This window comes from Carassius auratus, unplaced genomic scaffold (assembly GCF_003368295.1).
Source record: "Carassius auratus strain Wakin unplaced genomic scaffold, ASM336829v1 scaf_tig00216043, whole genome shotgun sequence".
Classification (NCBI taxonomy): domain Eukaryota; kingdom Metazoa; phylum Chordata; class Actinopteri; order Cypriniformes; family Cyprinidae; genus Carassius; species Carassius auratus.
Genome location: NW_020528376.1, coordinates 25400 through 39540, shown reverse-complemented (window position 1 = coordinate 39540; position 14141 = coordinate 25400). Strand labels below are relative to the sequence as shown.

The window sequence follows — 14141 nt, the reverse complement described above, 5'->3', positions numbered from 1 at the left end:
TAAATACTATACAAATATTATTATATTATCTTTAAATTAATTTAAATTATTATTAAATTGTCCCTGGATCTGTAGGATCCTCTTTTATTGAAGCAGCTGTGGCTGGGACAGATTTTAAGTATCAGTTCTGCTTAAAAAGCTGCAATCTAATCCTGTTAACATGAAATAAGATGCTCCCGAGCAGGTTTAAGATTACAGACCTGTTACATCAACTCCAGGATGAGCTTCAAAGAACCAAATGAACCAAGATCATGCACAACAATCAAATCCAGCTAATGGAGTTAGACTATAGGGTCACCCTGAAATAGGTTTATTAATGTCTAATTTCATAATTTATAGTGGTGTATATCACAGGATCTCCAGGTTTAGAGCAGATCTGCATTTCATACAATCACAAAAAAAAAAAAAAAAAAAAAAAAAACAGTAACATCAAGAAACTATGTCCTTGAAATATGTGAGTGGTGTAAAGTATGCAAATAGTGTTGCATTATTATCATAAATATTGTCTGAAATAAGTCCAATAAATTAATTTAGCAGTTTGTTGGTCATAACTTTGTATTTATATTTCTGTCGTTACACACACAGCACAAATGAAGGGTTATTTATGAAACAGGCCTGTGTAAAATTAAAATGCCTCTGATGAGCTGTTCTTTTAATAGATCATTCTTATGATCTCATCAAATACCTTTTTAAATCAGTCCGACAAATGAAGCAGATATAATAAACATGGGTTATGACTCATTTGTTAACGACCCGTTCCTTGGTCAACAATGAAAATAGCTACAAGAAGAAAGGCTGGACAAAAACAACAAATGCTTTTCTTTTCTCATATTTGACTCTTAAACAATCTCTAGATTGATCAGAATGAAAAGGCTGTGTTATCAAAGGTTATTACAGGCTAAACCTAGCTTTTAGGCATGAGAGAATTATTCGTATCAAATTTGGAAGCATGTTTGACACAGTTTTTTTTTTTACCTGAAGTTATAAAATATATCTGCATAAGCAGTGATTTCAGCATTTAAGAAGAAAAAATATTGAAATATCGTGCAGAGCTGTGGCCCTCCAGGAGTTGGACGCCTGTGAATACACAGAATTAATCACAAGCAAATACTGAGCAGTGTGAAAGATGAAACAAGAAAACCCACGATTCAGATTATCCAGGGTTTACTGACTGAATATTTGAAATGTGAAAAACACTTCTGTTTATGTATTTCAGCTTAGAATTAGGTTAAATTATAATTATTTTAATTTAAACAATACACATGTTGAACTTTTGTGTCTCCTCCTTGTCTTTTGTTTCATTTCTGCAAAGAAAAAAAAAAAGAGGAGAAAGAGTACAATATCACCAGAGCAACAAGGAAATGACTGTTAGTCATGAAATAAACCAGATTTCCCAAAGATGATTATAAAGGAAAGCCATTTACAAAAAAAAAAAAATGATTAAATACTAACCCTTTGTCACTGACAGTGCCTGCGGACAAGTAAAAAATAACAAAAGTAAGTTTAATTGTGTTTTATTTCATATCACATAAAACATTTTTGATTTATTGAAAAAATAAGTACTGTACCTGGTTCTGCCTCCGTTACAGTGATGTGAACAGGATTCAGTGCATCTCCTACAGAGCAGAAATACCAGCCAGAATACAAAAGATGATTTACAAAAAAAATAAGAACTATTATAAATATTAAGAGCACACTTCAAATTTAAATAAACATGTTAAGTCTTATGTAAATTGAATAATTTTTCAAAGTATGACTGCTTAAACATACTTTTATTTTCATTGTCTCTCTGAACAGTGATGAGAACAGGATTCAGTGTCTCTCCAGCAGAGCAGAAGTACCAGCCAGAATCAGTCCGTCTCAGTCCAGTCATCAGCACAGTGAAGGATCTTCTCCCATCATCATCTCTGATCTGCACTGATGAATTCTGGGATGTGACAGTCCTCCCCACTGTGTAACAGCTCTGATCTTTATATCTGCACCACTGTTTGACTTTATTCTGATATCCAGAACTGTAGAGACACTGAACACTGATATCACCACCTTCATGTCCACATACACTGCTGCTCGACACAGACACATCAGGAGCTGAACACACACACACACACACACACACACACAAACACATACACACACACATTTATTTGTGATTATAAAATACACAAGGAATAAAAGAGAGAGTTTAAGAGAAATGAACATTAGAATGAGATTAAAACAATTACAAAATGTCTTACTAGACTGAATCTTTAGATAAACCTTGTATATTGTATTCGATGCTTGTGCTCCAGTGTCCACAACACAATAATAATTTCCAGTGTGTTTGTTCTGCAGGTTTCTCATAGTCACAGTAAAGAGACTCTGATCAGGATGATCAATTACTGACAGATTCTCCTTTGTTGTGTTTGTGTATGTTTTAGATACATTAATCTCTGAGTACCAGGATTTCTTCTGCTGTGTGTATTTCTTGTCATAATAACATGGGATGGTGACAGATCCTCCAGGATAAATAGTTAATACATGGTCTGACCAACCGCTGTAGCTTTCAACACCTAAACAAACAAAACATTATGTCCAACAATAAGTCACTTCTCATTTTTAACATGAACAGCTGAGCATAAATCTGTCACTGTAAAATGCTAAACAGGATCTATTAGAAATGAACACAGCAATACATGTACTGTACTCTCACCTAAAATGAGCCAAATCCAGATTGAAATGTAGAATGTGTTTGTCTTCACATATGCGTTCATTGTGTTTCTCTTCCTGTATCTTGAGTTGTTCTGTTCTTGAGTGTCTTGACTTCCCTCTTCCCCTTATATAAAACCTTTCAAACGGATGAATGCTGTCACTGGGGCGGGATCTTTCAAAAAGTACTTATTTATAGCATTTAGCAGAGGTGGGAGTAAGTCACACGTGTGCAAGTCACAAGTAAGTCTCAAGTCTTAACCTTCAAGTCTCAAGCAAGTCCAAGTCAATTTTAGTGAGAATCAAGCAAGTAAAATAAAGTCGTAGCTTGGGTCAAGCAAGTCACTGTCAAGTCATACAAATGTTTGACGATTTAACTGAATTTATATATTAAAATAACTTAAAACTACAGTTGTTATGGACAATGGGAGTTTTATTTACAACAAAACAATATTGCAGTATACATTTCTACTAACAAAGTGTCCAAATACAGCTTGAGTTGTTAATACAATAAAAATATAAAATACATAAATAAATAAATAAATAAATAAATAAATAAATAAATAAATAAATAAATACAAATTAAAACTACAAAGCCTAAGTTGTAAATGTAACTGAAATTAGTCCAACATAAAAGCATGAAAACTATTTAGGTACATCGGTTTCAATATGCCTCAAACATTGAAGAAAACCATGAAAAAGTATTAAACAATTCACTTAAAATGGCACTTTTTTCCACCAAATGGCATTCTTCAAACAGGCATAACCTTTATGGGACACTAACACATCATTAAAGGGATACTCACTTAACCCCATGTCGTTCCAAACCTGTAAAAGCTTTGATCGTCTTTGGAAGACAATTTAAGATATTTTGGTTGAAACCCGGAAGGCTTGTGGCTGTCTCATATAAACTGCCAAATAAATAATAACATGAAGGTCAAAGAAAGTATGAAAGACATCATCAGAATACTCCATCTGCAATCAGTGATTCAACTGTAACTTTATGAAGTGAAGAAAATACTTTTTGTACATGAAGAAAACAAAAATAACAACTTTATTCAACAAGTCGTCTCCTCTGTGTCTCTCCAAATCAGCGTAGCGCCATTTTGGAGACTATGAGCTGAACTCAAACTGCGTACGTTCTTCTTGTCAGTGTCCCTTTAAAATACAGTTTGTGAGCAATATCAAATGTATTTTTCTGCAAGTGGAATGCATTCTAAATGGTTATTCACTATAAGGAAATGTCTGCTTTTTTGGCAGAAGCGTGTGTATATTACATTGTCTAATAATTGGTCTTTAGTGTTACTCTTTGAGTGAAAAGGCTATGGATCATAATTTATGGGGATGCATAAAATAAAAAAATAAAAAATAAAAAATCATATAGTTGCGAACCCAACCATTACTCTAACCCTAATAAAAAAATAAATAAAATAAAAACTTGCAAGTACAACCATGCCCACATAGACATGCACCCACATTCACTCACAAATATTAATAAATCACACTCACTCAATTCACCTCTCTCTCTCTCTCTCTCTCTCTCTCTCTCTCTCCCACACACACCCACACACACACTCATTACATTGTACATTACAAACAGATGCAAGGTTTGTGTGATTAAATTATTTCTATTTTTCTTGTTTTTATTATTTAAAAAAAAAGGAAGGATCTAACTTAACCCCTTAACTGTCATCCCCCTCTTTATGGATACATGTGAAAAGCACTATACAAACTTAAATAGTTGTAATTCATGAACACTCTGGAATATAAACATAAGGATGGTCTCCTTTGAAATAAGACATTTAGAAGATTATTGCTGAATTGGAATATTTTAAATTAAATATATTTTTGTCTAAACGTTATTGAAGTTGAAGTTTATTGTTATGAAAATGTACTAAAATATTAGATTTATTCTGATAAATTTACAAAAAATGAAAAAAAAAAAAAAGTTTTTAGCCTAAAACTGCTAAAAAAGTAAGTATACGGTATGTCTAACAAAGTTCTGTTTCAAATTTCATCTTGATATAAAAAAAAATGAGGTTTCTGTGGGACTTTTTGCTGCTATAACACAAAAGGCCACTAGGAGTCACCAATGCTCCTTTTGTGACCCCTAAAGGTCATTCAGTTACTGAACTGACATCTGACACCACAAAATACACTTTTTTTTACCTTTGTACAAACTATTCATGTTTATACTTTTTTATACATATAAAAAAAGGAAATTATGACTAAGAATATATATATATATATATATATATATATATATATATATATATATATATATATATATATGTATATATATATATATATATTAGAAACATCACCGAAATCAGTGATGATTCAAGGAGGATGATTCACCAAAAAACACTCGTAATCTGCCAGAGACTGTTTCAACCCCTGGCACGATAAGCAAAATTTGTAGTTTAGGACTGAGGGGTTGTGAAAAGCTGTAAAAAGTTTGTAAATAGTTGAAAAGTTGTAATAAGTTGGAGATCGAGTTTTCTAATATATATATATATATATATATATATATATATATATATATATATATATATATATATATATATATATATATATATATATATATATTTTTTTTTTTAATGCCTTCAGATGTCACCTATTATGAGATAAATTCACTCAGAATAAAATAAAAATTAATATTCAAATTATTTTATTATCTATAATAACATAAAATCCTCAGATATGTTATTCATACACTTGTCCAGAATACTGCTCCAGCTTTTCCTCAGCAGCGAGACAGACTTCAGAAGTTGGTCCTATAATAATATGATAATATACCAAATAAAATGAAATAAGTCAAATATAAGAGCGGCTCTTCATTTAGGGGCACTTTTGCATCTTAAAATAAATTTATCTAAACACTATGAAATAATTTGTGGAAACTCTAAGATATTAACTACTTTGGCTATGACTAGACAGATCATCACCTGATCAAAAACATTTCAATTAACTTCACATAGGATCTTTAAACTGTCACTAATGACCACATTGTTTTGGGACAGTGAAATCATTCAACCATTAGTCAATACTTCATCATAAAATCTGTGATTGTGTGATATACCATCAGTAAATCTGCAACAGTATCCCGTCTCACTCTGGTTCTTCTCAGCCTGAGCTGCAGGTTGTATTTTGCACACACAAACAGAGAGCAGGCCTCTTCCAGAAACTCTTCTTCATCTTTCTCTGGCTCCTTTCTCCCTCCTTTAATCTCAGCAAAAAATGTGGTCATGTGGTCCTGTTTAATAGTCCTGTCTTTGGTTGATAAGATTTTGTGAGTGGTGCGGATCCATATGCAAGTCTTTTATTAAAAGACTTGGTCACAAACACAGGCAGGGTCGAAACACCAGTGAACAGGTATAGCACACACAAACACAAGAGCATTCCAGTAAACAGACGTAGGTCAACTGACAGTGAACAATCTCAAACAGGGCAAGGAAAAGAGAGATAATCCAGGTACACAGCAATAATACAGGCAGGGGCAAACAGTCCGAAACAGCAAGACAGAAGGGTAATCCGAAAACACAGGCAAGAGTCTGAAAACAGGCAAGGGGGAAACTATGATTAAACAGAAACACAGAATGGCTCGGTAAAGCAGTTAACACTAGGAGAACAACAATACTCTGTGACTTCAGATGGTACAGTGTAAGAGTCTGTGTAGTGTGAGAGTCCATGTGGTGAGCGGCTGACCTCTGGTGGTGAGTGAACGGAAGTTTGTAGACTGGCACTCAGTTTGTCCAGGTGCAACATCATTTATGGGACTTATTCATTCTTATTAACTAACAGACTATAAGTAAAAATCACATTTTTTACTAAAATAACTTTTCTTATTTAGGGTGTATTTTTTTCCTTTATTAAACTATACAAACATTAAAAGCGTTTTACTAGATTCAGAGCATCTTTAACTGTATTCATCAACTTTTCAGGAAGTTCACAGAACATGAAACATCGAAATAATTCTTGAGAGCAGAATTAAGATTATCCGCCTTATTCTGAGACTTCCAGTTCACTAGCCGCTGTTGGTAGGCCTAAGTAACTAGAAGAATGACAAAGTACAGTAAACGATAAAACTATGTAGTCTTATTTATGCCAATAGAAAATCTGTACAGGTAAAAATAACATTAAGAAAATTACATGAAACATCATTATCTCTAAATCATGTCTATAGCTGAGTGCATGTGCATGAGAGGAGCTGGTCACTTCCTGCAGTTTCTGTGTTTCGTTTCCTCCTGTTTCAGAGGAAGGGCAGAATTATCACCTTAAACCACAAAAATATTATCAAGTGAGCAAAGTAGAGAGTTTGCAGTCAGCAGCCTCACACTAAATTGCTTTAGCCCCTTTTTCTTTCAGAAGAGTGAAGCCACAAACACTGAATAAAATCGTACATTCTAGAAGCGTGAAAATTATCAACACACACAAACTGTTATATGTAACTGTTAAAGTTTAAAAAGTTAAAAATACCCAGTCTCTTATATTTTCTCATAAATGTTATTCAAGTACATAAAAACAGAATAAATAAATAGTTTGAAAGTGATGTGGCTGCACAGTTTCCAATGATCATGAGGAGATCCTGAGCCAATAATAAAAGAATCACCACAGTTGAACCACTTCCATAAAAACACAGAAGAACAGAAGCAACACTTGAACGTTCAAATCAAGACACTGACTTCTGCTCCACTTGTTCACCACATCAGACCATGAGATCAGATCAATGACTGTCCATCAAGGGAAATGAATCACATTATTTCTTCACACATAAAACTGCAATACTTTATTTCATTTTATATATGCTTGCGTTTATAATAATGCAAGAAACAGAAAGTAACACTGTACAAGTAAACTAAAATAGATTTTTACATTGAAGAAATTAAACCGAGACTATAAAACAATGTAGAATTACATACTGCTAAGAAACACTCTCCATTTTATCAGGATACATTTTTGACTTTTGACAGAGTAGGCTAGTTATGAACGGTGCATTCATTTACAATTCTGGTTTTAAATATCAATAGTCTTGACTCTCACATCTGTTCATACAGGTCCTTTTGGAAATATAATTCACATCCCATGATCAACTTATAAAATAAAGTGTGTGATGAGAGTCCGATTTTGTGTCTGTTCTTGTGTTGTTCTCTCTGTTGCTGTCAGTGTGGACCCACAGTGCTGTATATTATGCTGTATATAGCTTCACCTGATGGAGACTTCATCACTTCACTCCCAGGAACATCATCAATAGTGCTGTAGTAGATTATTTCATTAATGGGATCCTGTAGAGAAAGGGATCGTAATTTAAAAAAATAATTCAGTGTAACCATGTGTGTTTTTCTTTTTCCAGACTTGGTGTGTTTCTTCTTTCCAGAAGTCCTGACTTGGGATTTGTTTTTTTTCTACTTTTTTCATACTTTACTGATGGCAGGCATATGACAGATAAGTAGTCTGACCAATAGCGTGCAGGCATTGTACGTCAATGATTAACAGTGAAATGCAAGAAGGCAGGATCTATAGAGCCATCAAAGCAAAGCAAATAATGTAGAAAGCAAATCAATAAGAAAATGCCAAAACCTGGACATTTTAGGCAATTTAACAATCCCAGCCAGGGGTCCATTCTTCATACATCTCTAACTCAGTTAGCTGGATTTGATTGTGGATGAATTGGCGTAATCTTGGATTTTTTTGTTTCTTTGAAGCTCACACTGGAGTTGCTGTCAGAGCAACAGGTCTGTATAAACTTAAACCTGCTCAGGAGCATCTTATTTCATGTGGATTATCGCATCTTTTGAATACTTAAAAATATGAGATCTAATCCCATTTACATGAAATAATAGAAGTGGCTGCCACCAATACTTTATTACAAGAATACCCTACTGATCCATGGACAATAATTGAAAATAATAATGTAAATATAATGAAAATAACATTAGAATGTTCTGTATAGCCTATTATTATAAGCTCAGCCAGTTTTACTTATTGAAAGATTTGTGATAAAATTACAGTATTTTCCGCACTTTTTTTTCATAGTTTGGCTGGTCCTGCGACTTATAGTCAGGACTTATTTATCAAAATTAATTTGACATGAACCGAGAGAAAACCTCTGGCGGCTGTAGACGGTAATGTTTTCTCTTGGTTCTTGGTTCTAAATAAATGCGACTTATAGTCCAGTGCGATTTATGTTTTTTTTTCCTCGTCATGACGTATTTTTGGACTGATGCGACCTATACTCAGGTGCGACTTATAGTTCAAAAAATACGGTACTACTTTATAATTGTTTTGAAGTCTTATATAGTTCATTTATGTAAGACAGGATAGCAAATTAAACTGTGACAAATTATTCATACAATGACAATATATACAATGGACTACCAGTAAAACTGATGTGGTTTCAAGTATGGATATATTTGCGTTTCACAGAACACAAGAACACAACGTAATCTCAACCTGCATCAATGTGCACACGATATTTAAATCAAATCCGCAAATTAGTTTTAAGAACCAAATTAGCTAAAGATCAGTTGTCACGATTAAAAGATTTGCCATTTTTCAAGAACAGGCCCCAGGACATGGCTAAGAAAAATAGAATATAGGGTCACACTAAAATGTCTGGTCTACTTACATGTGGGATTTCATCATTTATAGTGCTGTATATCACAGGATCTTCAGGTTTAGAGAAGGTCTGCATTTCATACAAATCACACACACAAAAAAGTAACATCAAGAAACCAGGTTTCTGGAAATATGTGAGTGGTGTAAAGTATGTGAATAGTGTTGCATTCTTGTCAGAAATATTGTCTGAAATAATTGCAATAAATTAATTTAGCAGTTTGTTGGTCATAACTTTGTATTTATATTTCTGTCGTTACACACACAGCACAAATGAAGGGTTATTTATGAAATAGGCCTGTGTAAAATTAAAATGCCTCTGATGAGCTGGTTCTTTTAATAGATCATTCTTATGATCTCATCAGTTACCATTTGACAAGTGAAACGGACAGAATAAATATAGGTTATGACTCATTTCTTAACGATCCGTTTCTTGATAAACAGTGAAAATAGCTACATAAGGAACGCTAGACAAAAACAACAGATGCTTTTCTTTTCTCACATTTGACTCTTAAACAATCTCCAGATTGATCAGAATGAAAAGGCAGTGTTATCAAAGCAGACAGAGTCTTTTATACTAAAAATTAAGTGATAAAGACACACCTTTAATTAAAGTGCACTTATAATTAAAGTCAAATGTGTGTTTTACCCCGGTGCTCCTTTAGTGATGTTGAACCCTATATTATCATACCAATATTTTCATAACTTGCTTCTTATAAAGGACTCACCATGTCAGTGGTTCTGCTGCTGTTTCTCCCTCTGATGTGAGGTTTATCTTGTTCTTCATTTTAAAAAGAGGAAACAATAATATCTGTCATTAACTGCATATAGATTGAATCTGTGCTGTCAGAATAGCAGGGAATAAAATAAAAGTGTAGTGCAGCTCAAACTGACTGGGTCTCCGTCTCCATCTCCAGGTGAAAACACCGACCAGAATAAAGAACAGCAGAAGTGCTGCTAAAGCTGGAAGAAGCCACACAATCAGGAGTCCATTACTGTGGAAATAAAGAAACAAATGTAAACTTTTATATTCAAAGAGCTCCAAAAAATAAATGTAATAAGAAAATATTTATTCATATAAACTCTAGGGCTTTTCACACTGTGTTAACCGTGGGTTATCATGTTACAGGCTAAACCTAGCTTTCAGCCACAGGAGAATTAATCATATCACATTTGGAAGAATGTTTGGCACCGTTCCTTTTTTCACCTGAAGTTATAATATAGACTTGCATAAGCAGTGGTATCAGCATTTAAGAAGAAAAGAAATTGAATAATGACAGAAAACAGAAAACATGTGCTCCAACACACATCATGTAGTTTTTAAATAAGTCTAATTGACTTGATTAGCTGGATCAGGTGAGTTTAATTAGGGTTTAATCTAAACTGTGCAGGGCTGGAGTTTGACACAGTGATGTACAGTATACCTGTAGAATGTCAGTTTATGAAGACCTAGAATCATGAGTAAATACTGAGCAGTGTGAAAGGTGAAACAAGATAACCCACGATTCAGATTATCCAGGGTTTACTGACTGAATATTTGAAGTGTGAAAAGCCCTTCTGTTTATATATTTCAGCTTAAAGGTTTTAGAATTAGGTTAAACTATAATTATTTTATTTTAAGCAATAGAAATGTAGTACTTTTGTGTCTCCTTCATGTCTTTTGTTTCATTATTATGTTTTTTGAGAATCCTTGTTTGATTTCTGCAAAGACAAAGGAAAGAATATCACCAGAACAACAAGGAAATGACTGTAAACCAGAGATAAATATAAAATAATTCATCAAAGATGATTACAAAAGAAAGTAAATACTAATATACAATATATAATAATTACATACTAACTCTTTGTCACTGACAGTGCCTGTGGACAAAGTAAAAACAAAAAAGTAAGGTTAGTTGTGTTTTATTTCATATGTAGTATCAAAACATTTATGATTTATTGAAAAAATGTGTACCTGGTTCTGCCTCCGTTACAGTGATGAGAACAGGATTCAGTGCCTCACCTACAGAGCAGAAATACCAGCCTGAATGCAAAAGAGCAAACTTTAAATTTATATAAACATGATAATTCTCATGTTAATGGACTGTTTTTTCAATGTATGGCTGCTTACACACACTTTTATTTTCATTGTCTTTCTGAACAGTGATGAGAACAGGATTCAGTGCATCTCCTACAGAGCAGAAATACCAGCCAGGATCAGTCCGTCTCAGTCCAGTCATCAGCACAGTGAAGGATCTTCCCCCATCATCATCTCTGATCTGCACTGATGAATTCTGGGATGTGTCAGTCCTTCCCACTGTGTAACATCTCTGATCTTTATATCTGCACCACTGTTTGACTTTATTCTGATCTCCAGAACTGTAGAGACACTGAACACTGATATCACCACCTTCATGTCCAGAGACACTGCTGCTCACCACAGACACATCAGGAGCTGAACACACACAAACACACACACACACAAACACACACACACAAACACACACACACACACACACACACACACACACACACACACACACATTTATTGGTGATTATAAAATATTAAATACACAAGGAATAAGAGAGAAAGTTTAAAATTAAGAGAACTGAACATTAGAATGAGATTAAAACAATTACAAAATGTCTTACTAGACTGAATCTTGACATAAGGCTTGTATATTGTATCTGATGCTTTTTCTCCAGTCTCCACAACACAATAATAAAGTCCATTGTGTTTGTTCTGCAGGTTTCTCATAGTCACAGTAAAGAGACTCTGATCAGGATGATCAATTACTGACAGATTCTCCTTTGTTGTGTTTGTGTATGTTTTAGATACATTAATCTCTGAGTACCAGGATTTCTTCTGCTGTGTGTATTTCTTGTCATAATAACATGGGATGATGACAGATCCTCCAGGATAAATAGTTAATACATGGTTTGACCAACCGCTGTAGCTCTCAACACCTAAATAAACAAAACATTATGTCTAACAATAAGTCACTTTTAATTTTTCCTTCATATAAAACTAATTAAAACCAACGTGAACAGCTGAGCATAAATCTGTCATTGTAAAATGCTAAACAGGATCTATTAGAAATGAACACAGCAATACATGTACTGTACTCTCACCTAAAATGAGCCAAATCCAGATTGAAATGTAGAATGTGTTTGTCTTCACATATGCGTTCATTGTGTTTCTCTTCCTGTATCTTGAGTTGTTCTGTTCTTGGTTGGTCTTTGTGTCTTGACTTCCCTCTTCACCTTATATAAAACCTTTCAAACGGATGAATGCTGTCACTGGGGCGGGACCTTTTAAAAAAGTACTTATACAGTAAATAGCTCCAGTCACTACCACTCTCCAATTAGACATGGGACATATATACATGGCTCCACTGCTCGGTATAAATAATACCTGCAGACTTCAGGTTGAAGACCAACTAAAAAGTAAGCGCTGTGAACCAAAGTGATATAACTATTTTAGCATTTGAGTATGACTGCAAATCAATGCCAATAATAACCGAGCATAGAACTGATGCTTGCACGCGTGGTAAATCCCTTCCGTGAGAGGAAAACTCAATCGGACGAAGTGTTGCCAGATTGGAAATGTCCAAGTATCATAGCAGAAGTTCAAAATTATCGTATTTGGAAGAAAAGTATCGTACACGAGTCAAAAGAGTTATCTATTCTAAATCAGAGCCATATATGGCTCTGTTCTAAACCAACAACATTTTGACATGACCTGCAAATTACCACAATAGATAACAAGGCGTTTTCTTGGACAGAAGCAGTGGGACAAAATACTATCCCATTATTTTCAGTGACTGTCTGCATCGCGGCGCATGTTAAACCACATTAAAATTATTTTTAACACTTGCTTTGTCCCGTCCAGTGAAGAAGGAATTTAGATGTTTCTGCGTGGTGCATTTAACTCCACATCTGAGCCGCTGTCAACCGAAACCTGCGTGTTGCCAGATGTTGAAGAAGTTTTTGCTGTCTTGTACCACAACTAGTGCTCGTTGGCTTGGCTTTAAAGCAGGGCGCTCTCCTGCATTCTTAACACACCCTGAGGTGCACACGAATGCATTCAGAGTGTCTGTAATGAGCCGATTTCGTGTATGAATAAAGAAGCCCTATGACTGCTACTACCATCATTTAAATTTTCATAAAATTCTGAAGTTGTCGTACATTACAGGATTTTTTTAATTACTGATCGTACATCGTACTTAGGTAAAAATTATCGTACGTCTGGCAACACTGATCGGACGCGAGGAAACGAGAGCCCACGAGCTCATTTCAAACTCCCGCGCATGGGTGACATGTCCGCGGGGTTTAACCAGACGGTTACACGAGCTCCACCAATCAGATGCATCACTGTGGGATTTTGGGACTGTTCAGGATTGTGGGTAATGAAGTACTTAGCCAAATACATTGCGAATAAAAGGCATTTATCTCAAAACAAGGTTAGTGCCCCATGAACCTTTGGCGTTTATATGAGCATATACTATCGCTTAGTACAGTCGTAGCTGGTTTTAAGTCTACCATGTATGGTTGAGTTTTTATGGCTTATACCCAACTGTCAATACAGAAATTGTATTGAATTTTTACTTCTGGCACCGGCTGTGGGCCGGTACTCTGATAAAAAGAGTATAAAAATCGAGTGACTCTAGAACGTTTAATCTGTATTAAACACAGCTCATTATTTCCATTCGGGACGAAACATAGGATTGGCTTAGGCGACTGTCACTCTCTCGCTACCATGGCAACCACCCTTTTGCCACACATGACCTGCCCACTTGCGCACGCACGTTTGATTTGAGGAATTCAAGAGGCACGAATCCTAGGAATACCAAAACAATGGC

At 34.6% G+C, this 14141-nt stretch overlaps 2 protein-coding genes across 2 annotated transcripts; both read right to left on the bottom strand.

The window, feature by feature from the left end:
* Positions 1 to 521: 521 nt before the first annotated feature.
* Positions 522 to 2801, bottom strand: LOC113096945 (CMRF35-like molecule 5). Its single transcript, XM_026262158.1, has 6 exons — positions 2690 to 2801; positions 2235 to 2549; positions 1771 to 2088; positions 1569 to 1616; positions 1453 to 1471; positions 522 to 1304 (listed from the first exon to the last, which is right to left on the bottom strand). Exons 1-6 carry the CDS (start codon positions 2748 to 2750, stop codon positions 1250 to 1252), a joined length of 816 nt encoding a protein of 271 aa, XP_026117943.1. The 5' UTR covers positions 2751 to 2801; the 3' UTR covers positions 522 to 1249.
* A 4442-nt stretch (positions 2802 to 7243) lies between these two features.
* LOC113096942 (CMRF35-like molecule 8) lies at positions 7244 to 13435 on the bottom strand. Its single transcript, XM_026262155.1, has 10 exons — positions 12412 to 13435; positions 11932 to 12246; positions 11417 to 11734; positions 11255 to 11302; positions 11142 to 11160; positions 10939 to 11001; positions 10195 to 10295; positions 10029 to 10081; positions 9314 to 9373; positions 7244 to 7970 (listed from the first exon to the last, which is right to left on the bottom strand). Exons 1-10 carry the CDS (start codon positions 12470 to 12472, stop codon positions 7848 to 7850), a joined length of 1161 nt encoding a protein of 386 aa, XP_026117940.1. The 5' UTR covers positions 12473 to 13435; the 3' UTR covers positions 7244 to 7847.
* Between the last annotated feature and the right edge of the window lie 706 nt (positions 13436 to 14141).